The following is a 25,612-nucleotide window of genomic DNA, read 5'->3' on the forward strand; positions in this document are numbered from 1 at the left end:
ACGTGATCACATCTCATGATATATAAAGTGTATAATGTATATATGGAAATGGTGCTTCCACTGTACCACTTTATTACTTTTATACATATATATAAAATAACATATTTTGTTAAAATAGTAAATAGCACTAATTATAGTATAATTTGAATTATTTCACCTCATGTAAAGACACATTTGCTGTGGTTATACCCAACCCTGGTGGCAGCTGGGAAGGTTGGGGGATATTTGCCCCCCCAAAAGCCCCATGCCCTGACACACCAAAACAAGCACACAGCTGAGAGAAGAAAAATTTAAAAGTTTATTAAACATTAAGAATAACAGACAAAAAAAAAAAAGAGATTTGGGCTGAACAGCATACAGGATGCAAACCATTTCTTGTCATACAGATAATTTGATCTATTTGTTAAACTTGTATTTAATTCTGTCTTGTGGTGTTGCCAGAAATACGATGGTTGATCACACGTAAGTTTTAATATAATTTTTTTTTCTTCACATAAAAAAAAATTCAAAAAAAAATAAAAATAAACTGCACATCTCTATTGTAAAATTACCTGCAAAAATAATTTTAAAGCAATAGCTGGGGGTATTACAAACCCACAGAGGCAAGATATTCAAATGAGAGGGGTCTGAACTGATCCCATCCCTGGTGCTTGCTCTGGCTCCTCCCCTGCAATCTGAATTTCTTGCTTTTGTGGATTCAAGTCAGAACTTATTTCCACGGTGCTTGGTTGGGTGACTTCAGCACCACTCAAAACAGAAAAAGAAATACCCCCTCCTCTGTCATGAGCTTTCCCACGGAGAGCCCCAAGGTGCTCAGATGCACAATTCCATCTCCAGTCCCACTGACTGCTAGAGGGCATTCTTTTGTAAAAAGAAAAAATCCACTTCTAAGGTTCAGCAAAAAATGAAAGAAAAGACAAGCATTTTACCAATGCTTACAGTGTAATAGAGGTCAGTGAATTATTTAGATAAGCTAGTAATAATTCTGCAAATATATATATTTCTATTTTTATAAAATTACAATTTCTTATACCTAAAAGCTCCTTCATGAGCAACAAAGCCATCAGAGGTGTGATGAGCCCAGCTGAGCCATCCTTGGGAACTGAAAATGAGCTGAACTTCCATTTATCTATTTTCATTGTTATTTTAGGGAGACAACCTGGAAAATGAACTTGGGGATTTTCCAAGTTTTAAGCCCACACATTCTGCCTTTTTTTTTTTTTTTTTTCTTTTCTTGTTCCTGGGTGAGGTTTTCAGAGCAGCCAGAGTGCCCAAGTCCCACGGGAAGTGGGGAGAGCCCAAGTCCCACAGGCCCCTCAGGAAGTCCCCAGCCCAGAAGAGAGGCTTGTGACATTCCAGGGCCAGGATGGGACAAGGAGGCACCAAAGTGGCTCTGGGACTGCTGGCCAAGGCAGAGCCAGGAACCTCTGTGCTCCCCTGTGGCCCTGCCTCAATAAACCTGATGTCCAGTTTTCAACCACCTCCCACCCCTTCCCTGCCCAAGGAAACAAAATAATTATTTTTTTTTCTTTCCCAAGCTGCCTTTTTCACGTTACACAAAGTTTTGTGGTCACAACCCGCCCTAGCAGTGGCACCAGTGGCCTCACCCTGCTCTTGGGTCCCCTCAAAATTCCCCTTTTAGGGTGATCAGAGAGCTGCAATTTGCTGTGCTGTGTTAAAGGTGTGTCCACAGCAGCTCCCAGCCCTGCTTCTCCCAGAGGGAAAACCAAGGGGCTGCAGCAGAGACCCCAGCTGTGCCAGACCCTCCCGGCTCTTGCAGTGCCTTCTGTCAACATTTAGGGAATAACTCCCTGCACTTCAGACCTTCTGCAGCACATGGAAACTCAATTTGCTGAACAAATGGTAACGGGCAAGCACTGCACCTTACGGGACACAAGAAGCCAGGTATGTTTGTGAAAATACTGGAGAAATGCCATCCATGCAAGGGTGTTTTTAATGCTGACCAAAATGCTGAGTTCTTTGCAGCCATCTCCTGAAGCAAGAATAATGATTTAATGGAATGAACAACCTTTTCATTTGAAAATAATGTCAGAACGCTTAGAAAACTGTGAGCAAGACGTAGCACCATATTTTCCTCACGTTACTAACTGTAGGCAGTACACAGAGCTGTGTACAGGATCTGAGCTGGTTATAACAAAAAAAAATCAGCTGGAAACAGATTCTAGCAGCAGCAGCAGATTGGAAATTATGATGAGTGGTTTTGTATTATATATTATTTTTCTGCCATTACAAAATGTTGTAAGGTCCAATCAATAGTTGACTAAAATCCATGTTGTGCTTTGTCCCTGTTAAACAGTTTCTTTATGTGTTTCTGATGAAAAATAAAAAAGTCTCTCTTTTTCAGTAATATGGAAAATCCTGGAAAGCCATATTACTTCCATAAAAATTTAATTTAAAGCACAGAACATGCCAGTGTGCCAGGCTTAAAATTACGGATTTAAAAAAAAAAAAAGAAGAAAACCAACAACCAACAAACCCCTAAGCATTTCCTTTCTATACAATAATGGAGAATATATATCTTTGCTATATATTTTAAACATGGAATAGCTTTTTCTTTTTGCTATATATATGTCTTTCAAAATACATTGTCAGTATTTGTACTTGAAAAATACTGTACAAAACGAACATACTATAATTATTCTGTATAAACTTTATACATTTTATAATATCTATCCTTTTGGTCTAGAGTAAACACTTAGATTGATTGGATTAACCACAGTATATGACAACACCATCCCCTTCTGAAATACACCAGTGTCTCTTACATTCATTTTTCAGAAGTCCACTTTATATTAGAACATACATGTTCAAAAGCAGAGAGTTTAAAACAATGAAGTTCAGAACCATCAGTTCATGTCACACTCAAAAACAACAATCACTAGGAAAAAATGGGCTTTGCAAACCAGTGACTTCTTCTAACTGAATAAAAGTGATTTTTTTTTTTAAACAGCAAGATATAATCCACAGAAAATATATTACAAAACATGGGAAAAAACCAACTGAATTTAGGTATTTATTCAACTTTTAATCACAAAATGGAGTAACTAACTGAAAACAGAAAAGCCCCTCTGATTTCAACATCAGATCTGATTGATGCTATTTAATTTTGTTCTCACTTCCAACTAATGATCCTGCTCCTTACACATGCGCTCCCCCACGGCAGGGACACAGCCAGCATGCTCATGGGAACGTGTCTGGGACTTTTTGGAGCTCCTTGTTAAAGACATTGAGACTGCTGTTGGGTAGGGAACCATCCCACGTCCTCCGGGAACATCCGGGCAGCATGCACGCAGGATTATTGCTTCAGGTACAGGCAGTGCAAGGTACCCACTCTGTGCTCTACCAACAACTCCTACCTACCTACCTGGGGTCCGTGGAGACAAAAGGAACCTTAGTAGCTACAGAGAAGCCATTATGGGATCTATCATGAGTATAGCTAAACTCAGTCTAACAGCACTTTTAAATCTGAAGACAATTATTACCAAAACTTAAAAATACAACAAAAGCGATCTATAAATTAATAGTTCTGCAGTGTAGTACTAAATAATTATTTGTGCACTTTATTAGCATGTTAACTTTTCTGATTAGACAGACTTAAAACGATAGCTTGTTACTCTCGAAAAAAACTGAGATCTACCTTTTTTTTCTTTTTTTCTTTTTTTTTTTCCTTTTTTTTTTTGTAATTTATGCTGGGATCTTTCCAAGTAAATCAGGAGGATGGAACTGATTACGAGAACATAAAACCCCTACTCTGAAGCAGCACTGAAGGAAAAAAAAATAATATATATAATAAAAAGCTTACTATGGCGGTTCTCAACAGTCCAGGTAAAAATGTGGCACCCTTTGAAGAGGGCTGATAAAAATGGGAAGTGCTGAGATGCACACGCACACCCACAGCCACGCACATGCACACCCACAGACACAGACCTGGGCACAGATGTGTGCACACACATACGCAGGGACACGTACACGCAATCAAAAAGGAAAAAAAAAAAAAAAAAACAACAAAAAACCAACGTTAAGTCAGTTTTGTTTCTGCTTCTGGTAAAGTGCTGAAGACAGAAAGGTTGGTTTGGGTGTGGTGCTATCAAACAGGAAACACATTGTCCATCTAGTCAAATGCCAACCCGCGACAAAGAAAAAAAAAGAAAAAAAGAAAAGAACAAAGAAAAAAAAACCCGAAACACCCCACCTCCCCTGCCTCAGATTTACAGGGGGCCGTGCCGAGCTTCGTACTTGGCCAGGACGTTCTTGCACTTGCCCAGCTCTTTCCGCAGGTCGGCCACCTCCTGGCGCAGGGCCGAGTTCTCCTTCTCCAGGAAGGAGGCGCGGATGGCGATCTGGTTCTCCTTCAGCCGCCGCGCGTCCCGCGAGCGCTTCGCTGCCATGTTGTTCTTTCTGCGCCTGGCCCAGTATTTGTCATCCTGCTCATGAGACACACAGAGAGGCAAACAAAGGTGTTACATTGTGGTAGAAGCGGAGCTGCCCACCAGGAGCTGCTCCCGGTGGCCGCCTCCGGGCTGCGGGTGGCTCCGGTGTCACCGGCGGCACGGCGGGGCTGGAGTTACAGCTTGGCACGGCACAATCCGCACTTGTTTCTGTCAAAATGTTTACACTAACCCCCTCATCCTCCTGACAGGGAATTCCTCCAAGGAGAAGTGAAGCAATGCTCCGGAGGTACAATCCATCTCCCATCTAGGCTGACCTAGTTAGCACATCCACCTTCGTGTGCCATGACTCACCCCGAACAGTGGCTGCCAGCAGCACCAGCTACTCTGGCCCTGCTCAGCGCTCCCAGCCAACACCTGGTTCACTCTCTGTGTTGCTATCACCCATTTCATCTACTGCTCTGCTCTTTTTTAATGTTCAAAGCACTCTACAGGGCCCCAAAATGTTCCTGTCTGCACCACTGTCGCTACAAGAGGACGCTTTGGCACAGCAGTGATGGCTGCTCTGGGACCAGCCACGGAGATTAGTGCAATAGGCTTTGGCTGGGGAAAAAAAAACACATTGGACAGAAATAGGTCTACTACTCCCTGAGGTTTCATAAGCTAACACATTCCCAAAGTGTTATCCCTGAAGAATTGCCTCTAGATCACCTTACTGCATTGGTGCATCAAAGACTCAAAGCAACTACTGAATTTCACCTGATTTTTCTACTCTTCCAATGAAGTGGCCTTCAGCAAAATGGCAGTTTCCATGTTGCTTCATAACTGAATTAAGTTCTAGAACTTTGGAATAACTCAGGAGATACAAAGCAGGTAGAATCTCTCATGAAAAGTGAAATTCCGTCCCCTGCAGAGTATGAGTGATGCAGCCACTCAACCCTCAAACTCTGCCTGGCCAAGTCACAGAGCTCAAACTCCCTCTTTCTTCATCTTAACATGCTTCCATTTCCCTGTGCAGCTCCCAAGGACCAGCACAGGGCACGAGACCCAGCTGCTCCTACGCTGCACTGAACAAACATCCAGCACTCCTTGGTCCTTCTGGCCAGCCCAATCCTGCTGCTCTGCACCTTCTGCTGCTGAAAAGGAAAACCAGGAGCAAAACAACTGCTGGCAGGAGGGCTCTTGAACTGCTTTCTATCAGTTTGGCTCAACAAAGTGTGCAGGAATGCTGATCTGGAGCCAGCATTATCTCTAAATGGCTCTTCAACTGTACGTAGATGGGCCCCCCCAAATCCTCCGAAAAAACAAGCATGCAGCAAAAAGCTATGACCCAAATCTTGTTTATAATTTCCCATCTCAATTCACTCCATAAAAATCAGCTTTAAGCAATTTATTAGTGTGCCACCTAGGCTTCATCCCTCTTTATTTTAACAAATTGCTATGGCAAATCCCTTAATCCAGTCCTGAAAGAGGTAAGGCTGGCATTTCCAAATCACATGCAGCCCAGAGACGATTGACTGGTCTAATCTGCTTACCCTCCCCCAAAACCCAGAGGCTGCTCCACATGCCAGGGCAGGAGCAGCACTTGGGTCAAGCGCTCTGAAACGAGTCAAGGGCAAGTGATGGGACAGTCCCGAGGGAATGAGAGACCCCGAGCTCCTGCTTCACTCCTGTGCTGCACTGCTGGGCTCCGCCTCTGGCCAACAGGACCTTTGCCAAAAGCTTGCTTTGATGAATAAGGGTACCTAGGAGACCCATTCCTGCAGCAAACACCTCTCCCTCGGGCACTGCAACCCAACAGGGCATCACAGGCAGTAGAACTTGCCCAGGTAAGCAACAAGGTGCAGGCAAGCCTTTGCAAAGGAAAGCTGAGTGACAGCAACCTGAACACTACTGCAATTGTGATTTCTGTGCTTTTCACTTGCACCACAGCATGCTTAGGGATAAAAATAGCTTCTTTCCCTAATGCTATCAATCTGGTGCAAACACATGGCATCCCAGGCTCCCTGCACATGCAGCCAGGGATTCCCACTGACTCCAACAGGCTCTCAGGCTGTGTCTCTTGGGGGCAGTAGCAACAGCAGAATGAAATTCTGCCCTGACTGCCTCTGATAAAAGAGATCCTCTTGGAAAGCACATACTGGGAAAACAACTTTGCAAATAATACTCAGAGTGTTTGATAACCTGGATCAGTTGATCAATTTTCCTGCTATCTTCATGCACTTTGCTCTTCACATCTCAGAAGCAGTGAATGGCACAGATTCTTTCTTCTAAAATTTGATGTAATATTGTATTTTACATATTGTATTAAAACACACCTCTCAGCAGAAAAATTCTGTTTTCTTCTGTTTTCCTACCACTTGTCTAGATTCTTTCACCTGGATTAGTGAATATATATTAGTGAAATAGGTTTTACTATAGCATCCTCATTCATTATTAAACACAGAACCACAGCAATTTCTGAATAAGACACAATATACTTCAGTATGTCATCAGGGTCCTCCATTCTCCTTGAAGGATTCACAGCCTGTGCTGAATAGACAGAGAATGAAGAAAAAGGAAATATGAATAGAGACAGAATGAAGAAAAAGGAAACATGATCAGGCTGTTTCATAAGTGGGAAATATGGGACAAAGCAAGCTTGTCCAAGGTCAAGCAGGAAGTTTCTGGCATACAAAGGAAATGAATACTGAGCTCATGAATTTCAACTGTTGCATAACTAATAAGGGACATCCTCCCTTCAGTCTCATCCAGAACCCTGAACAGTTTTATTCTACAGCAAAGTCAGACTGACATGGAAAGATTTACCTTACATGACAAAACAGATTCATGCTCCAAATCTGTACCTCAGTGAGCAACTGTCAGAGACCCTGTAGAAATCACCTCGTCACCAGTTCCAAATTACCTTCAGGTCATCCGGGATGAAGACTTTGCGAGCTTTCTTAATCATGGGCTGGGGTTTCAGCTCCTCTTCGGAGAACTTGCGCTTGCGAGGATCGAACATCTCCTGGCCAGGAATGCTGGACAGAGCAAGATCTGCAGGGTCAGGCTCGTAGCCAACAGGAACTTGGATAGTCTCAGGATCAATGGGGCTTGGGGTGTTCCGGTTTGCTGGCAAGATCTGACCTACAGAAATACAGGATAAATACAGCTGGGTTAGAAAAAATATGTTAATTGTAGCAAAGGTTTTTAGAAGATCTCTACATATTTTACAAGCAATAATTCTTTCAGCTTTCTCTTCAGATTTGGTATCTGTGCTTATTAAATATTAGATTGTCCATTCTGCAAGGTGCAGAATTCTGACCCAGACATGCTCATGGCCTTTATATTCAGAATCTGTGCCTAACTCTGGGTGCTAATCTTGGACTCCAACGTAACATCACTGAATCCAACGCTGAATTGCACTGGACTGCAGGCAGAAGATGTATTGCTCCAACCTGTACCACTTCATTAGGATCCCATCCTCAGGAACAGATCATAAGCACTGTCATTTAGTTCAGATCTACCAGCACACTGTAACCCCTCACAGTTATACCTCTGAGAGTATGTTTATTTTACAATCAAAAAATGTATTGTACTTGCCATGAATAGCACCTTATGAAAGTGTACTTTCAGCTGTGCTGAAGTACTCCAAGGAGACTGCTATTTATTCTTCATGAAATCCTAGCAGGGATATTCTAAAAGACAGTGAAGGAAACCAGTGACATGAAAGACTACAATGATTCCTTACAGATGCACTGCAAAAATGAAGAAGACACTTATCGATGCTGCATTTCGCTTTTATGGTATATAAAATCTAATAAAAAGGAGCGTATCCCCAGAAAATGAGTGCTGTATCTCCCATTTTTCTCTTTTTGATTTTAGATAAAACCTTCAAGATCCTACAGCACCAATTTGGGCACCATTCCCACTAAAAATCCAATTTAAAATCTCAACCAAAGGCTCCAAAAATAGGATCCTGAAGTCAGCTGCCTAAACATGGACTATCCCCGGGGGCAGAATTTTCAGAAGTTTTCACATGCCTCAGAAGTAGAAGCCGCACAGACTTCAGAGGGAGGCCTTCTGATTGAAGCAGATATTCTTTTATCATTCTGGCTATTTGCTAATTCATTTTGACTTTAGCGATATGACGGCTTTCATGACAACTACAAAAACATCCTGTGGCTGTGTAATATTTCCTTACTTGTGCCCATATCTGCAATATTTAGGGTGTAAAACAGTAAACATTACATGCCATTTCTAATTCCAAGGCCAGCATTAACAATGTAGTTTTTATTTTAACAATATGGGAACCGCACGGAAAAGGCACCAGGGGAATTGCACTGCGCAGGGCTTGCTAAGGGAGAGCTTTTGTAACTCCTATTTTAGAGCTGATAAAATCAGCTTCCAGGAAAGGCCGGTGAGGGCCGGGGAGAGGAGAAAAGGAGGATCAAAGTTATCAAAATAGAGATGCGGCTGCAGGAGAGGGAGCGAGAGGAAAGGATGCTGCTGCACGCTCTGTGCCGCTGCGGAGCGCTGCCGCCCCGGCTCGGGACGCGCCGCTGGAAACGCGGCGCTGCCCGCTGCCCCTCGTCCGTGCAGCCGGGAACTGGCGGTGCCAGCGGCTTCTCCCCGCTCTCGGGGCTAGGAACGCGGCCTTTCCAGCTGTTAGCCCGTTACTACAGCCGGGAACTGGCGGTGCCGGCGGCATTTCCCCGGCCCGCCCGCGGCGCCGGGCGCGCGTTCCCGGCGCAGCGCTCCGGGATCACCGGGAACGCCGCGGGAGGCTCGGCCCGCACGGCTCAGCCCGCACGGCTTCTCACAAGCCTCATCCATCCCTCCTGGAGACGGCGGTGAGCGGGCTTGAGTCACCTCCCCGGCCGGTGTCGCCTCCCCGGCCGGTGTCGCCTCCCCGGCCGGTGTCACCTCCCCGGCCGGTGTCGCCTCCCCGGCCGGTGTCGCCTCCCGTCAAGGGACGCGCGCCCGGCATCCATCGCTACAGATGGATGGGCTGCCACGGCCTCATCTGAAGGATGAAACACAGGAAAAGCTCCTTGGGTGAGTGCCTGCTCTGCAGCAGCCAGGTAATCCTTACTGCAGACAAATAAACAGATGTATGCACCTACAAATGGTGCACATTCTGTAATAGTGATAAAAATGAAGCAAGGCACGAGCTCTGAGTACTTTTATAATATTTCTGGAGAGCCTGCAGGGTGTTTCTAAAAGTAAAATGGATTGTGAAATCTGGCCCAGCTTTCTAATTGTCCTATGTGAGAGCCTGTATTTAAATATTGCTGAAGTTCTTTATATACAGGATCAGTTTGCATATTATCATTTATCTATAGCATGCCATATTACACAATTACATTCTCTGTAGTCACTGGCCTCAAGAAATTTTACAATATCACTCTAAAAAAAGGGCAAAACCACTCCTTTTAGACACGGAAAATTGAGGCATTGCATCTTAGCAATACAAGAGCAAAACAAAGAGCGATGCACCTCCACAGCGGTCTGGGAGAAGACCTGGCAGTCAAGGTCCTGCCTTGCTCCCTCCACACACACATTTCCTCTCCCCTGCTTTAGGAAGCTCTCACAACTACAGACCTGGCCCTTCAGCAAACACAAGATATTCCAGTGCCAGTGAGAAGCTCGCTCAAGGGGAATGCTGTTCACTAAAGCCTGAACAAGCCATGTGTCTAAAGCACCGTCACGAGGAGCCCCAAGAGTGCTGCCCTGTGAGATATCCTACACCCACATGGCACACACACCTCTGCCAGTCTCTGTTCTGTCATGCTCCTGCAAATGATCAGCAATTCCGTCAAGAACAAAAGACTTAACAAGGGTATCTCAAGCCCCAGGCAGAAAAACCAGAAATGCCTTGTCCAGCATTTTACGTTGGGCAACTCCTGGCACCGGGGATCATTTTATTTATTCTATCAAGTTTTCCCAATAGTGCAAGCCAGGAACCTGTCTTCGTTAGTTTGCTGGCCAGTGGCCATGACATCTCTGCAGTGCTGGAACTTGTCGTAATCCAAGAGGACAGCGTGGGCTGTGCTGGCCTTGGCTCCGCTGTCGCCGCGGGAGCGCAGAGCGTGGCCTCGCCTTACATCGCTCCCCGGGCTCCTCTCCACGGGTGTGCTCGGCACTTTCGCTCTGCGTCCTCCTGCCAAATTTGTTTGGGGTGTTATTTTTATGCACTGAATTCCTCGCAATCAGAGGTAGGTCAAATAAGCACAGCAATCTGAATGTCATGTGCCCAGCAGCCGACTAATCCTTGCATCAGCAAGTTTCCCAGCTGTCACAACAGCCACTAAAGGGCTGCTCAGAGGCTCCGATGCACAAGGAATCGGCCAAGGAGGAAAGCCACTCTGCAAGGTAAGGCCCCTCAGTGCCCAGCACCGGGAGCCAGATGCCTTTGCCAGGCTCTGCATTATTTAAACACTCTGCACTCACAACAGCGGCCAAATTTTCACAACAGTGAAGTGGCTGGACTGTTTAATGTGCTTAAGCTTTGTTCTCAATGGGGGCTGATGACTGCCAAGTGTTTTGGAAAGAACTTAGCCCCTCTATTTAAGTTGCTGAAATGAGAACTCTTGAGCATTAAGCTCTTTTGGAAATCCAGCTGCAGAGCTCCACGGTGGTGGTGGTGGTGGTGGAAGCAAGCCGGGAACAATTGTTAATGGAAACTTCCCCTCATACCACCCTAGTGATGTGTCTCAACCATGGCCTGGAGAGACCACAACTGTGTCAACACTGGCCTTTTGTCTGGAGCCTTTCCCACTTACAGAACTCCACTCAAGCAGGAAGGAGTATGCCAGGACCGACACAGCTCCAGGTGTCTCCTGGCAAAGGGACCAGCAGGTTTTGACAACCCCAGCAATTCTGCTGCCCTAACATCTTGCCTTTGCTAGCGCTTTTGGTGTTGCTCTGGCAGATATTAGCATAGTGGAAAATTTTCCATAAAAAAAGGACTTCAAATAAAGTTTGCTGTTCTAATCCTTTCAGTCGTTGTCCTCCTCCCAGCAGAGACTGCCAGTGAGAAGTCCAATGTAATGGCAATATTTTCAGTGTGGTTCCTTTTTCAGAGAGAAGTGAACTGAGGCCATTCACTTGTGTCATCTAGGTGACCAAACTGCTGGTAAAAAAAAAAAAAAATTGAATCTTTAAATTCCTTGCAATAATTAAAATTCACAATTCAAAAGTATAGCAGCATTTTTGTATACCTACAAAACCCCAAATGCTGATCTGGTATCATGGGGAGTTCAATCACCATATCCTGACACTTAATTTCCCCTGTTTGAAACATCCCACCTACCAGCTGTGCCCAGGAGAGCAAAGATGGAAATAACCTCTTCAGCTGCACTACTGCCTGGCAGACTTCTTATCTGTACTGCAAGAGATCCCTGGTAAATTATGTGGAACACAATTCTGAACCATTCAACTCCCATAGAAATGTGTCTGATTTTCAGAAAATCTCCCTTCTCACAGCCCTTCTACACTCCTCATCAGCTCAACAGCAGGCTGGAGAACAGCACGGAGAAGAAGAAAAAGCAGTGAAAATGTTCTAATCAAAATATTTTTCCCTATTTTTTACACACATTGGAGGGAAATAAAAGAGGAGTTTCCTACTCAATTTATTAGCAGCCCAGAGATAAAACATGTGTTTGCTAATAATTTTTCTTTAGATAAATGGAAGGCACTTTGTGTGTGTCAGTCAGGCTCTGCAGCACAGTGGTTAAACTGACAGAGAATCCTCACCCAGAGCTGCTCCAGAGCCCTCCCTGTATGTTTTCCAAGCCTTCCATCCTCTTGGCAGCTGGCCAGCTATTTGGGGTAGTTCCCTTACTCCAAATCACAGCCTGTCCTGGACTAATCTGTCATCCAGCTCTACATTAACTCCTTCAGCCTCCAGGAAAAGTTCTCTCACTGCAGAATCCACGGCAAGAGCACAGGGATCAAGACAGGCAAAAAAATCCCCACAGGAAGCAAAGTAAAAGGGGTATTCTGGAGGTTTATCTAAGGACAGCACCATGTCATGTAATCATTCTCCACCTACAATACTATAAGCAACCTTTTATCTATCCTATCTTATTCTATGTAATTTCCCTGCTATTACCATTGTAGTTGTTTTCCAGAAACCAAACCATTTAGGTGGATAGGACTAAAGCCACATGCTGGAATCCTCCTGCCCTCAACTGGAAGGACAAACCCAACCACTCTCTACCTTGGGGTGAAGAAGACACTTCACCTCTGGGTGTGTTTATGCAAGCAATTATAGGAGCTTTATTTTCTTCCCAAGCAACAGGAGATCTGTGTATTTTGACCAGGGCTCCAAGGTGGCATGGACATTCCCCTATTCCTTATCGTACACAAACTCGATTCTGCTGAACATGTGGTGACTGCAAACACTTCCTGCAGAAAGAAGGATCTCAACCAGTGCAACCACAACATAATTCACTGCTTTTAACACACACTATAGGACTGGTACACAAAAGGCTTTTTTAAATGTGTACTTTTTGAAGATATCAGCATTGTTTACAAACCTTGTGCATTTAATTATGAAAGAATTGTCATCTCCCCTCTCAGCATTGTGTGCCTCCTGCTCTGGGCCTCTACAGTATTATTCCAGGCAGGACTGGTAGTCTTATTAAGATTGTCTAACACTTCCATTAGAGGATGCTGTCTTCAGTTCCTTCAGCCTTTGCCAGATTTCAACCATTCTGTTTGGATTTCTTGTGCGCCAACTGCTTCTGCCAAAATGGTTCTACAGTTTCCCGAAAAAGGTTCCACAAAAAATACTTTGTTTTGAACCTGTTAAAAATTTCTGGCAGACTTCTCACTGCAGTGTGCTAGTGGCCTGTGCACTGGAAGAGAGGGCAGCTCCTGGGTCAGTGTTACTTCAGAGAACCACAGAACAGTCTAGATTGGAAAAGCCCTCCAAGATCATCAAGTCCAAGCATAAACCCAGCACTGCCAACTCCACCATGAAATTATGTCTTCAGTGCCACATCTACATGTTTTTTAAAACCCTCCAGAGCTGTGATGCAACCACTTCCCCGGGCAGCACGTTCCAGCTGTGGGCATGCTCAGGCTGGAGAAGGAGAGGATTTTATTGAGTGATTAGGACTCAAAGCTGAGAAGGTGATAAGGAGGTGAGGAAGGCGAGGATGACAGACTGGAAGCCAAAGATGAGAGGGAGAGAGCCTGGAAGGGGAAGGCTGTTCCAGCAAAGGCTGTGATGAATGCACTCAGTAGAAGAGCACTGTCCAATGGAACAGGGCAGGATCAGCCTGTGCTGATGGTACACACACAGCCCCAGATTCCCAAGTGCCACAGATTCTCTCCAACAAACAAAACACTGGCAAACCTCCCTGTCCTCCTTCAGCTCCTTGCAGTGAGGGTCAGTTGTCATCCTCTACTCGGTCCCACCAGCAGGACACTGTGGGGTGCTGTCAGATCCATTTCTACTCATTTCCAATGTGCCTGTTGTAAAAGTGGGACATGAGAAAGTCTAGGCTGTCTTTTCAATTTGTTTTTAAAATTAAGTGCAAGAGCTGTGTAAGAAGTACAGCCATGGTTGCAACAATCTTCCAAGTTTCACGTACTATCTTACCTGGATTCTCTCCTCCTTAAGGAGACACTTGTTTCACTCATTTTGATTTACCCAAATAAATCCATATAATATTTGCCATAAATTATTCCAACTTCCTGTAGAGAAACAATTTCAGGAGTTCCCTCCAGCACTGACAACTACTGCATCTGTGTGCTTCAGAAACACCTTCTTCCCCACAAGACTCCCATGAAAGAAGGGGCAACACTTCTCTCTGCAGATGAAGAAGTACAGATATTTTAAACCAAATCATCATTCTCTCAGGTGAGCAAATGTTGTAGGCATTGGCTGCATTTTAAATAGGACTCTCATGGGCTTCTGCAGCTGTGGGGCACAGGTGAGAGCCACCTGAGGTGTCACACTGGGCTCCTCACAGAAAGGGAAGCAAACACATGGTGTGACAGGTCCACAAAATCAAATTAATTGTTTATAATTCTGCTGAAACTTTAAGCAAAGTCCAGTGTCTCCAGACAAAATCCTTTGGTCCTTCCCGCCAGATTTTCCCTTCTCCTCCCGCTGTTCCCTGCATCCTCTCACATCTGCAGTAAATGAGGTCAAGATCCAAGATCCTACAGACAACCACTTCCTTCCTGAAATGGCCCAGATTCAGCCCAGAGCTGGTCTGAGCTCTGCAGGCAAAATGGGAAAAGGGGAAAGAAGAGGATATATGTAATTAAAGCCTGCATTTCCAAGGGACAGGGTTTGCTATCCAAGGCTGCACACGTGGCCTTCAGTGTGCTTGCAGATCTTTGAGGGACTGACCTGCAAGTCCTGCCTCTTGTTACCATGGAGTGCATGGAATACCCTTTGCCTGCTGGCCCAGCAACGTTCTGCCCTTCAAACCAATAAACAAACAAACAAACAGGAAGCACCAGCAGGTAAAATCTTCCACTACATCTCGTGTACTTCAGACTCACCTCTTCTGTAAGATCCATACTCTGAAAGCCCTTCCTCGGATTTAGCCTGCGTGAAGGCAGCACTTATGAGCTCAATGAGGCCTCATCTCTGAAAACAACCAGGAAATCCAATTTTTATTCCCTTCCAAACTCCCCCTACAAGATGCCTGACAGGAGTTGCTCCTGCTCTGAACAATTCCCTTGCAGAATGGGTACATGGAGGAACAGAGGGTTTGATTCTGCTCCCAGGACACTGAACAGGGATTTTGAAATTCTTGAAAAGCATGAAATCCACAGCATTCCTAAATGCCTTTCTGATTTTTCTGTAGGATGCTGCCTTCCTTACAAAGATCAGCCAAGATGGAGTTCAGTGGGGACAGGGCCAGAAGAAGAGCTGCAGGGAAGAATGTTCACACTGGTATTTAATTTTAATTTACACTTGGCTTAGAAGCATGTCTCACTTCAAGATGCTTATGTTCTCTGGTACCTTGGATCTTCTTAACATCCTTTGGCATATTTTTGTTACCTGACAATTCACATATAGCAAGATTCATCAAAAAGTACAGTAATTCTTTTCTTAAAGGGAAGAATCCAGAGAAGCATCAGAATTGTCAGCCTGCTCTGAAGGAGACAAAAACATCCATTTTCCTCTCCTTGGACAACTATGTACCCAGCTTTAATAAACCAGTAGATTTTAGACAGAGGTTTAGGTTTAGGTAACGGTCTCATATAGCACAGTCACAGAATCACACAGGTTGGAAAAGGTCTCCAAGATTATTATCAAGTCCAACCTGTGCCCGATCCCCACCTTATCAGCAGTGCAGAGCACTGAGTGCCATGTCCAGGCCTTCCTTGGACACCTCCAGGGTCTGGGACTCCAAATCTCCCTGGGCAGCCCTTTCCAATGCTATACCACCCTTTCAATGAAGAAATGCTTCTGGCATCCAGCAAGAACCTCCCCTGGTGCAGCTTGAGGCTGTTTCCTCTTGCCTTGTCCCTTGTTCCCTGGGAGACCCCCACCTTGCCACAACCTCACCATCCACGAAAGTGCCCTCACGAGAAATTCTGCTCAAAACAAAGACAACACTTGTCCCCAGGATGTGTCTGTGCCACTGCCAATGTGCTTTTCAATGCTCCAGCCCAAGTCAGTCCCTCTGCCATTGTTCTGTTTATTTGTCTATCTAGGACAGCACGCTCTCAGTAAACAGGTCTTGCAAAGAGCCCTCCTGCAGTTCTGACAGCATATGCCACCCATGACTCATGGATCTATTACCCAGTTCTGGTACCCAAGCCCTGCTTGCCTGGGTGTGTTATCAAAACAGAGCCAAGGGAGATTTCAGCTGGCATGGAAAAGCCACGTGAAACAGGTACATTTCCTCTGCCTCCCAATCAGCAGCTAATGGGGAGCCCGAGAGACAGACAACAGATGCTATCAGCAGCACTGGAATACATCCCTGAAGGAAAAAGAGGTCACTGGGCAGAGTTACAGAACTTGAAAATCTCTTCTCTTTTGATCTGCTCCGTGCACACAAATCTGAACTATCTGCTGCAGTCACTTTTTACTTTTTTTTACATTTTACATTTCACTAAAACAAAGCACACTTTTTATGTGACGATTTATTGAGGGTGATTTGTATAAAATAATCACGTTTTAAGAATTAGAGCTGCCAGAATGGGAACACACTGTTCCCATAAACTAAGGAAGGCTGAATGCATTTGATTTTCTCTCTGCCTTAAATTAGGATCCCCTAATACATCTTGGGGAAAAAAAAATTCCATACAAACAGCAAAACCGAAAAAATTATACTTGGGCTGTTACAGCCCAATAACTGCAGAGGTCTAACTTGCTTTTATATACTAGCTTTATTGCCAAGGAGCACCCATAAGGTGTGTGTGGTTGTAGATTTTTCTCTATTGATGCATTTATCTCCATTTATAAACTATACAGATGCATCAGGCCTGGGTAGCCTGAAAAAGGGGGCAGAGGAAGGAAGGGAGCACGTAGCCACTTAGGGAAAATTCCAGGAAAACAGGCTGCTGAATATTGATGCTACCCCTGTGTCTGCAACTACTTCTTTACAGCTGCTGCATAAAACAGGTTTTGGTGGCATGTCAGACACAGGAAAATCAGGTAACTTCACAAAGCAAGCCTAATTAAAAGATATTACAGCACTGAACACTGGGCACTGAAAAATTCACTTCTAAATGTGAGGGAGTCACTGAGTACCAGAAAATGGCAAGAAACTGCTTTGCTGAGGAGCCTCCAAACCCAAACTAATGCCTGCAGAGACTTCTGTGCCTCATAACAGCACTCACATGGACCAGTCAGAGCAACAGGCACCAAAACCTTCCAGTTAATCCTTTACAAACAGAGGCAGTGAAAAGGCTGGTGATGGAATATCTCTTGAAGAAATCCTGGAATTGTAATACTTACATTCCTTCTTGTGAACTCCTCTGCAAACTGCCCACAGCCCTGAACTCAGCCTCTGAATACACTACTATGCATGTTCTCAATGCAACAGGCATGCTGAACCTGTGAAGATTGTGATCAATGTCAAAAATTAAATTAAAATGCCCCAAGACACAAAAATCAAAGCTCCCTTCATTTATTGTGATGCCTTCAGGAGGCATGTCAGCAAAAGGGATCCATATGAGATTGCCCTTTCTTCTATACACTCTTCCCCCAATCCACAAGTAATACAGATTTTACTCTTGCTATCACACACAGCATGGCTCTCCACTGCCAATTAATGACAAAAAAGCCCATTCATGTGTTAAGTCAATATATTTTAAAAATTTCAATATATTAAAAACAATATATTTTAATGTAACCTTGAGGCCAGCATGCACTGGCCAATCATTGATCAACTCTCTGCATATAGGAGCTTTTACACACAGGAGTTGGCATTTTATAAACACAGAGGTAGGGAGAACCAGGTATTTTGAGAACCACCTCAATCATTTTGAGCTTATTTGAGAGGGGGGAAGTGCCCTTATGCCTGAGACCTTCTGTGTCTAGAACACTTAACAATTCACATTAAGCACACCAGTGCTTTTCAAGCTGAGTCCCACAGAAGCAAATTGACTGCTTGGCTTCCTTTTTACACTGCTGGCTGTCCCATTCTCTGCAGAGACAGCACAGGCCTGGACAAAATACTTCATTGTCTTTCCCTCCTGTTTCCAGGTCACCTGCAGAATTCCCACTGTGTGCCCCTGCTCAGCACAGGATGGGCTCCACAGGAGTTGGCCATGTGGAAAAAGGTGATTATTCTGTGTCCACATGGAAGGAGAAGCACTAGACAGCTGGAAAGCACTGCAGGCTGAGGGCAGCAGCAATTCATAGGCTTGGAAAATTATGTGGGCTTTACCTTTTACACCCCTGTTAACTCTGATTTTCATGAAGTAGGTGGTGTTGCTACAGCAACTGTCGTATCACATCATTTCTGCTGTCTCTGTCACAAGGATCATCTTATTTTATCTTAAACTCAGATATGCAGCTTTTCTTCATCTATTCTAAAGCCCTCTGTATTTTGGATATGAAAAAATTATACAGAATAGAGCTGTGTCATATAAATGTGGTTTTTTGGGTTTTTTAATGTAGCAAAGCTTATGGAACATTTTTATTGGTTCTCCTTTTACAAATGCAGAAGGAATAAAGAAAATGGCACTGGCAGATTCATGGTGCTCCAGATTTTCAGAAATATATTAAGAGCTAGTCTCACAATGAAGACGTTTCATGCCACCTTTAATGTCTTCTCTCTACTAACCCTGTGCCCCTGTGCACCTCAGCAGAAGTAACTCATCTGTTCACAGGTGAAAACATTTTGCTTCCTCATGCCCAGGCTATTTATGCACCTGCATTCCACAGAGCTCACACCCAGCTCAGATGCTGCTGCCCACCCACAACACAACCCCAGCCCTCACCTGCTGGACCTGCAGCCTGGAAGAAGCTGCACCAGTGCCAGCCCACCCTCACCTGGTTCAGAGGGTTTGTCCAAGCTGCTGGGATGAGCTGGTCACCCAGCTTTGCAGCTGCCTCCTTGCTCAGTAACCCCACAATTTGGCTCTATCTCTTTGGCCTCCATTTTGCTGCCTGGAAAATGTCTTTGAGGTTCAATGCACAAGCAAAATTCAATAAAATCCTGATGATGGAAAGGGTCTTTTCCATTTTTGTTATTAACATGCATTCCAATGTGTGCAGTCACAGATCTTCCTTTTAAAAACATAAAAAGCAATGTGAAACAGCAGTAAATATTCAGTTACACCCTTGGGCTACTCAGGAAACAAAAGAAAAGCCCTACCTATAGTCAAAGGTTATTTCATAGACCCCTCAGCCAGCACAGCTCAGACATCCAGATCAAGCTCTGCCACAGCCTAAGCTAACGAGAATTTAGATCTGCTTCTTCCTGGGCATTTCCAGCCACTTCCAAAACAATCAGTGCAGTCACCAAATTGCACCTCAGTGCTCCAGACAGGTCCTGGGCAGACAGAAATCTGCCAGTGTGGATCCAACCTGTGGGAAGGACTGTAGCTAGTGCACCTGGTTAATGACCACGTACAGAATTAAGATATCAAACAGCCTCCAGTTCCTTCAATTGCTTTGCAAACTTCATTTCAGTGCCCCCGGTACTTGACAATTGCTCTTGAGCTGATTTCCCAGAGAAATGAGTTTTCTGCAGTCCTGCTGTGCATGTCTGTCCAGCCCCCTCCCAAAAGCTTGGGAAATTGTTGGCCAATTTCCAGCAAATTTGGCAGCAAGGCATCCACACGTGCTACCAACAAGCTTTGTGAAAACCATGTAAATGAAAGAAACTCTTCCCTCCCTGGCTGCAGGAGCCTCCTTACACGTCAGAGGACCCATGGAGGTTGTGCTGCTCATGGAGCCAATTCCTTGGGCAGGAGGTAGGAAGGAAAAAACCAGAAATATTCACCAAGTCACTGTTTGTTAATGGCAGTCAGGAAAGCCATTTCATCCTCTGGTACTCTACTGGAATTGAGAATATCAATTCACTTTATCCTAGCCACTCATTTACTATTTTCAGTAATCAAGAGCAAAATTATTTGTTTCACAACTGCACTGTCACTTGACAATCCCTCTGAATTCCAAGTAGACACATCTGGTATTGATAGCCAGCAAGCAGCCATGCACATGGTCTGTCTTAAAAATCAATGCAGAATACAGTCAGATGTGGACAACCCAGCTGTCTGCTATCATCTGAGCATTTATTTATTCTTATAATATGTACTGAAAACCAGAACTCTACTAGAAAGAGCTTTTTTATATTATCCCAGCACTTATTATGCAAGCAATTTAAGCCTTCCAACCAAGACACAGTAGGAGTGTTTGGGAATCAACAAATTTGCTCTGGCAGCAATGTAACATTCATTATTGGCTTTGAAGTAAGGAGGGGTTTGGTTGGAGAGGGGAATTTCTTTTATTTTCCTAAGAGTATGTTAAAATGTGGACAAAACGCTGGGTGAGGTACCCTGGGTAGGACTCAGCTAAGAATCAGAATGCTGTAGATTTATGCTGGAAGCTGCCTGTCTGTCCCAGCTGAGGGATGCACTCCTGGTGTGTTTTTTGGTGTGTAAGAGATCCCCTCTGCCCCTCTCCTCCCAGACTCTCCCTGCTGCTGTTGCCATGTTACACACACACAACTACTCAGGCTTGGGGAAGAATGGGTTAAACTTAGCGAAGAAAAAACACAAGCAAGAGAAACACCTTTCCTCTTTCTGCTTAACTGGATAATTGGTGAGCAGGAACCTGCTTGATGAGTTTCAGCAGCTCCTCGAGATCAGCCAGGGCTGTTTCTGAGAGTGGCTCAAGCTGCCAACTGGATAAACACCAACAGGGCACCCCTTGCTAAAGCTTTTGATAAATAAAAATTTCCAGAAGGCAGTGAAGCAATTTGTATTCCAAAGATCCATCCAAACCCAGGAGCACAGGGTTAGTAGAGAGAAGACATTAAAGAGCAGGGAGCTGAAAAGGCAAGAGTATTTTACAGACATTATATACATAAAGCTGTCATACAGTCAGAATAAATAGATTAATTTAAAAGAAAAAAGAAGGACTAAATAATTTTTACTGCAGTGGAGAGAGTGCAACAGTAAAATTCAAATGAATAAATTAACAGGTTCTGTCCTAAGAATTTAAGGGGCCAAGAAAATTCTAGTCCTGCTCTGTACAATCCTCTGGGCTTATTACTTGATACCATTTATCTATGATGCAAAGATTTTATTCAAGTACTTAGTGATTTTGAGTCCAGCTGGCTGAAATAAAAGCATGCAAGGATTGATTTTCACACAAGGATTATCTTGTCCTACCTTTATCAGATGTGTGTAAGCATATGAGTTAAAAAAACCCAAAAAACAAATAGAACCAAACCCTGGTAAAATCTCGCTGTAATTTCAAACCAGACCCAGCTGTACAATCACCAAGCAGCCCCTATGGCAATCACTGTCCATATTATCATCTTCATTTCTATTTATTCACATCAGTGTTTCAATTAACTCAACACTACAACTGGCAAATAGGCATTTAGACATGCTGGGTTTTAAGACTGAGACCCAAAGCTCTCCCTTGCTGAAGCTCTGCCAGTTGACCCCAGGTGAGAGCCTCACCACTGGGCTTTCTCCCAGGTTCCCTCCTCTCTGAGGATGCAGGAGAGACTAAGAGGAAGCAAAAATATATTTATATCCTAAACAACAACATACAGATTTGGGGTAAAGTATTTCAGCTTTGCCAGTGTTGATCTGTTCAGACGCAGCTCAAAGTCTTTGATAAAGTAACCAAAACCCAATTCAAGGCTCAATACCATCCATCTAAACCAAACCAACCAAACCCCTCCACAAACACTGTCCCTTTGGAAGATGACAGGAACTGCCCCTCAAACACTGCCCCTTGCCCTCATATTTTTACCCCTTCCCCAAGCATTGTCTTTTTGTACTGCTTTTTCAAACAAGGGTGCCCTTGGAGATGTTGGGGTTTCAAACCCAGAGCCAACTTTCCAAAACACACTGCATTTTGAAAAGCCCATTTTTGTTTCACAGAGAAATAAAGGAGCTTGAATCATAAAGCCTTTATCCACCCTCCCCCCCCAAACTCAAAGCTTCCCATACAGTTAAAAATCAAATCCAGCTTTATTTTCCTACATGAGTCAGGCTGCATGCAAACAGCTTCTGAGGAAGGCAGCTTGGGGGGAGAACTGAAGGAAGAAACCCAGAGAAAAGAAATTCTTCTAACAGCACACTCTTATTTTCCCAGGACATTTGCGAATATTTTCATTTTAAAGCTAGAGGAAAGCCACCCCCTTCCACCCCAAAAGAAGTTTTAAATATTATAAAGACACACAAGGACACACTTTATTATTTTAACAATTACTGCTATTTTCAGGGCTCCAGCACAGTTACTTCCTTCCATAATTGGACTTCAATCAAACCCTAGTGAAGCTTTTGATCTTGGAAAGAGTAACAACACAGCTCTGTTATCAGCACAGAGGGGGAAAAGAGTAGGACATCCAGCATTTTTCAATAAAAGAAAGTTAATTGCTTTGACTTACATTTATCAAAGGTCACACCTACAAGTTCTGAGTGCACACACATATCAGTGCACTCTGACAAATCTCATACAGACTGGACAAAGTGTTGGGATTATACTATCTGTGTGCATTAAAAAAAAAAAAAAAAAAAAAGAAAAAAAAAAGAAAAGAAAGAAGAAAAAAGCAGCAAAACAATGCTAGATTACTATCCAAATATACCCCAGTGGATGTCCTGCCAAAGAGCAAATATGTGGCTGTAAGCTCCAAACTGAAATAAAAGCTTGGCCAGCAGCCCAGAGCTTCACTGTATTTTGCTCAGCCAGCCATAATCTGGCAGAACAGAGTGAACACATTTGCAGCCACGTGATGGAGAAGCCCGTCGGGCCAAGCTGATTTCCTTGTGTTGGTTAAATGTGATCTTCAGACTGTACACACCAGCAGCTTGGGGAAACGTGAGAAAGGGGAAAACAACCAGCCACGGGCTGGAAAATGAAGGGCAGCAGAAAAAAATTACTTGAGGAGTTTGCTTAAAGGTTTGGGTTGGCAGTGGTGGATTTTAATGAGGTGTTAACTGGGCTCCCAGGGCTGAGCACCCTGTTCAGCTGGATCTCCACTGGAGTTACACACCAGCAGCTCCTGCAAGGATGCAGATCCTGAGAGAAACCGATTTGGAAAAGGCACTGGAAATTCATTCCTGGGACAGGATTGAGGGCTACGCACCAGTGTTTCAAAAATGCAAAATGCTGAGTGGTTTTGAAGTCCACAGTGAAGACTCAGAGGTGCTCAGACCTGCCAGGATGTGGCTCAGGATGGATGGTGCACATCCCCCAGGGTTCAGACTGTGCAGACTCTCCCCTTGAACAGCCACTCCTGAGCACACAGAAACAGCCATGAAGTGAGACAGAGCCTGGCCAAAGGATTCAACATGAAAAACATGTGGGATAACAGCTGCCCCCATGATCAGGTATTATACTTTGATAGTAATGATTATAATGGTTTTAAATAAATTACTTAGGGACAGACAAACAGCATCCCTGGCCAGTGTCAGAGCTGCACGTGATCCCTGAGAGCAGATCACATGTGGATGCAGAAAAAAAAGCCCCCAAACACAAGACCTCAGAAGTACATCCCTGCTGCAGATAAGAGCGACTTGGCTGAAGCAGTCACCAGAGTACGTAAGAAAAGTGAGATTTGTTTACTTTCTAACAGAAATAAATTGATAAACCAGACACGTGCAGCACCTGGTGAAATCAGAGACGCACACGAGTTGACAATTACTCTTCCAGCTCTTTCCTTCTCCTTGTCTAATGACTCCTTTTCACGTGTTCAGAACAGCTTCCAGACAGAGACTACCACAATTTTCAACAATGACATCAACCATATCGCACTGAGAAAATTGAGCAGATAAGAGACTCCAGAAAAGTGCTTCTTAAACCTGGTGATGAGCATGGTCCAACTGAAAGATCAGCCTTCCTGAGGGCAGCCACGTGATTATGGATGGATCAACATCAGGCCTAGCAGCCTGGACAATCCATGCCCTGATTTTTTAAGTGCCAAGGCACCCACAGGCAAGGTGTTTCAAGCAGATACCCAAACCACAGGTGTCCCACATGTGTTACTGAAGGCTTGTGGTTTAACCTCCTCAGAAGGCAGATATACAGGTTAACTTTAAACATGCTGCACTCTTCCCTAATTCTCTCAGGTAAGTATAGAGTTGAGTGATGCAGGTGTTCACAAGGTCAGCGTCCTGCTCCGTTTTACTCAATTGGTGTTGCTCTCAAAAAATGCTCTGTCGCTTCAGAAACAATTCAAAGAATGTTCTGCCACTCTAGAAACACCTTCACCTGGTGAGCAAGCCCTGTGGCTTTTGCCTTTGTGAGTTAGTAGAGTAACACACATTAACAACACATGGCTGAGGAGTATGACACAATCTAGATATGTGATTTATTAACCTGATCTGTTATTTACACTCCTCTCTTCCAAGAGAATCAATCTTCACTACAGGCAGAGACATAAGTCCTCAGTTTTCAGTGTACAGCTCCTGATGCAGAGGGCAGGCCCCTGCTGGTGACAAAAGCCAGGCTATGGTCAGTCCCTCATCACTGACCTGCCTGGGTGGCTCAAGTTCCTGGAAAAGTCTGGAAAACCAGAGTAGGAATTAAACAACAGTGCCCCAAGGTATGTGTAGTTTCACTTCCCAAAGTCTTCACATTCTTTATTAATCAGAGCAGCAATCACCCAGCTGGACAGGGTCATGATTCTGTCCACCCTCCTTTAGTACTCCACCCTCACCCAGCAATAAGCAGAGAAAATTGGGCTGTCTCACAGGGCAAGCCCAGTGTGTAAAAAGGATACACCAAATCAAATTATCTCAGGATGAAGCAGCACCAAAAACAAAATAAAAACAAAAAACCAAAACCATTGAGCAAACATATACTACTGTGGAAATTTTACTTTGACATTGATATGCTGCTGTGGTATACTTCAAACAACAGTGAGCTCAGCACTTGCAGGTATTTCAGATCTGTATCTGCTTTTTCACTCTTCAAAAAAATAAGGCAGACAAAAAAAATGCAGCATTTCCCAATAAACTTTCTCCAACTTAATCCCGAGGAAGCAGGAAGAAACTGTTTAGTGTACTTTTAAACAGTTTTTTTCTTTTTTAGAGACATTTAATATTGCATATGCCATAGCCAGACCAAAGAGATTCTTAGACCTCAGGTAAGTGTTACCTTACCCGAAATGGTACTAAAATGTCTTTATGCTGTGCTGGAAGCAGAACGCAGGGACACAGAGAGGTTCTCTCAGGTTTGTAAATGCCCTACCAAGAACGTATTGGGGTAGAGAAAGCAGGGAAGTCCACCCAGCAGTGCTGCATTACACTGAGAGCAGCTTGTGTCACTACAGCTCTATCCTGACACACCCTTATTTTACAGCACAAAATGTACTGTACAATTCACAATGCCAAGAAATTCAACATATCTAATCTGGCAGAAAAACAAAGTCATATCAGGTTAATCCAATTCTTAAATTGCACAACTTTGAAAAGCCAATAGCAAAACAAATCTTCCTCCTCACTTGTGCTCCCCCAGCCCTCCTCCCAGTGCACATACCCTGCCATGACCTAATTTTCCTCTTTGATCGTTCAGCATTTTTAGCCCACTCTCACTCTCCTCTGTT

General features: G+C 44.1%; 1 protein-coding gene across 1 annotated transcript in view; it reads right to left on the bottom strand.

Annotated features, from left to right (window-relative positions):
• Nucleotides 1-280: 280 nt before the first annotated feature.
• HLF (HLF transcription factor, PAR bZIP family member) overlaps nucleotides 281-25,612 on the bottom strand; it is a 35,688-nt gene continuing 10,356 nt past the window's right edge. The window contains exons 3-4 of the mRNA XM_041485737.1: nucleotides 7,315-7,535; nucleotides 281-4,445 (exon numbers count right to left, since the gene is read on the bottom strand). Of these exons, the coding sequence (XP_041341671.1) occupies nucleotides 4,230-4,445; nucleotides 7,315-7,535 (437 nt within the window). The 3' untranslated portion in view covers nucleotides 281-4,229. The remainder of the gene's footprint in view (nucleotides 4,446-7,314; nucleotides 7,536-25,612) is intronic.

This window comes from Pyrgilauda ruficollis, unplaced genomic scaffold, assembly GCF_017590135.1.
Source record: "Pyrgilauda ruficollis isolate IOZ18807 unplaced genomic scaffold, ASM1759013v1 scaffold72, whole genome shotgun sequence".
Classification (NCBI taxonomy): Eukaryota; Metazoa; Chordata; class Aves; order Passeriformes; family Passeridae; genus Pyrgilauda; species Pyrgilauda ruficollis.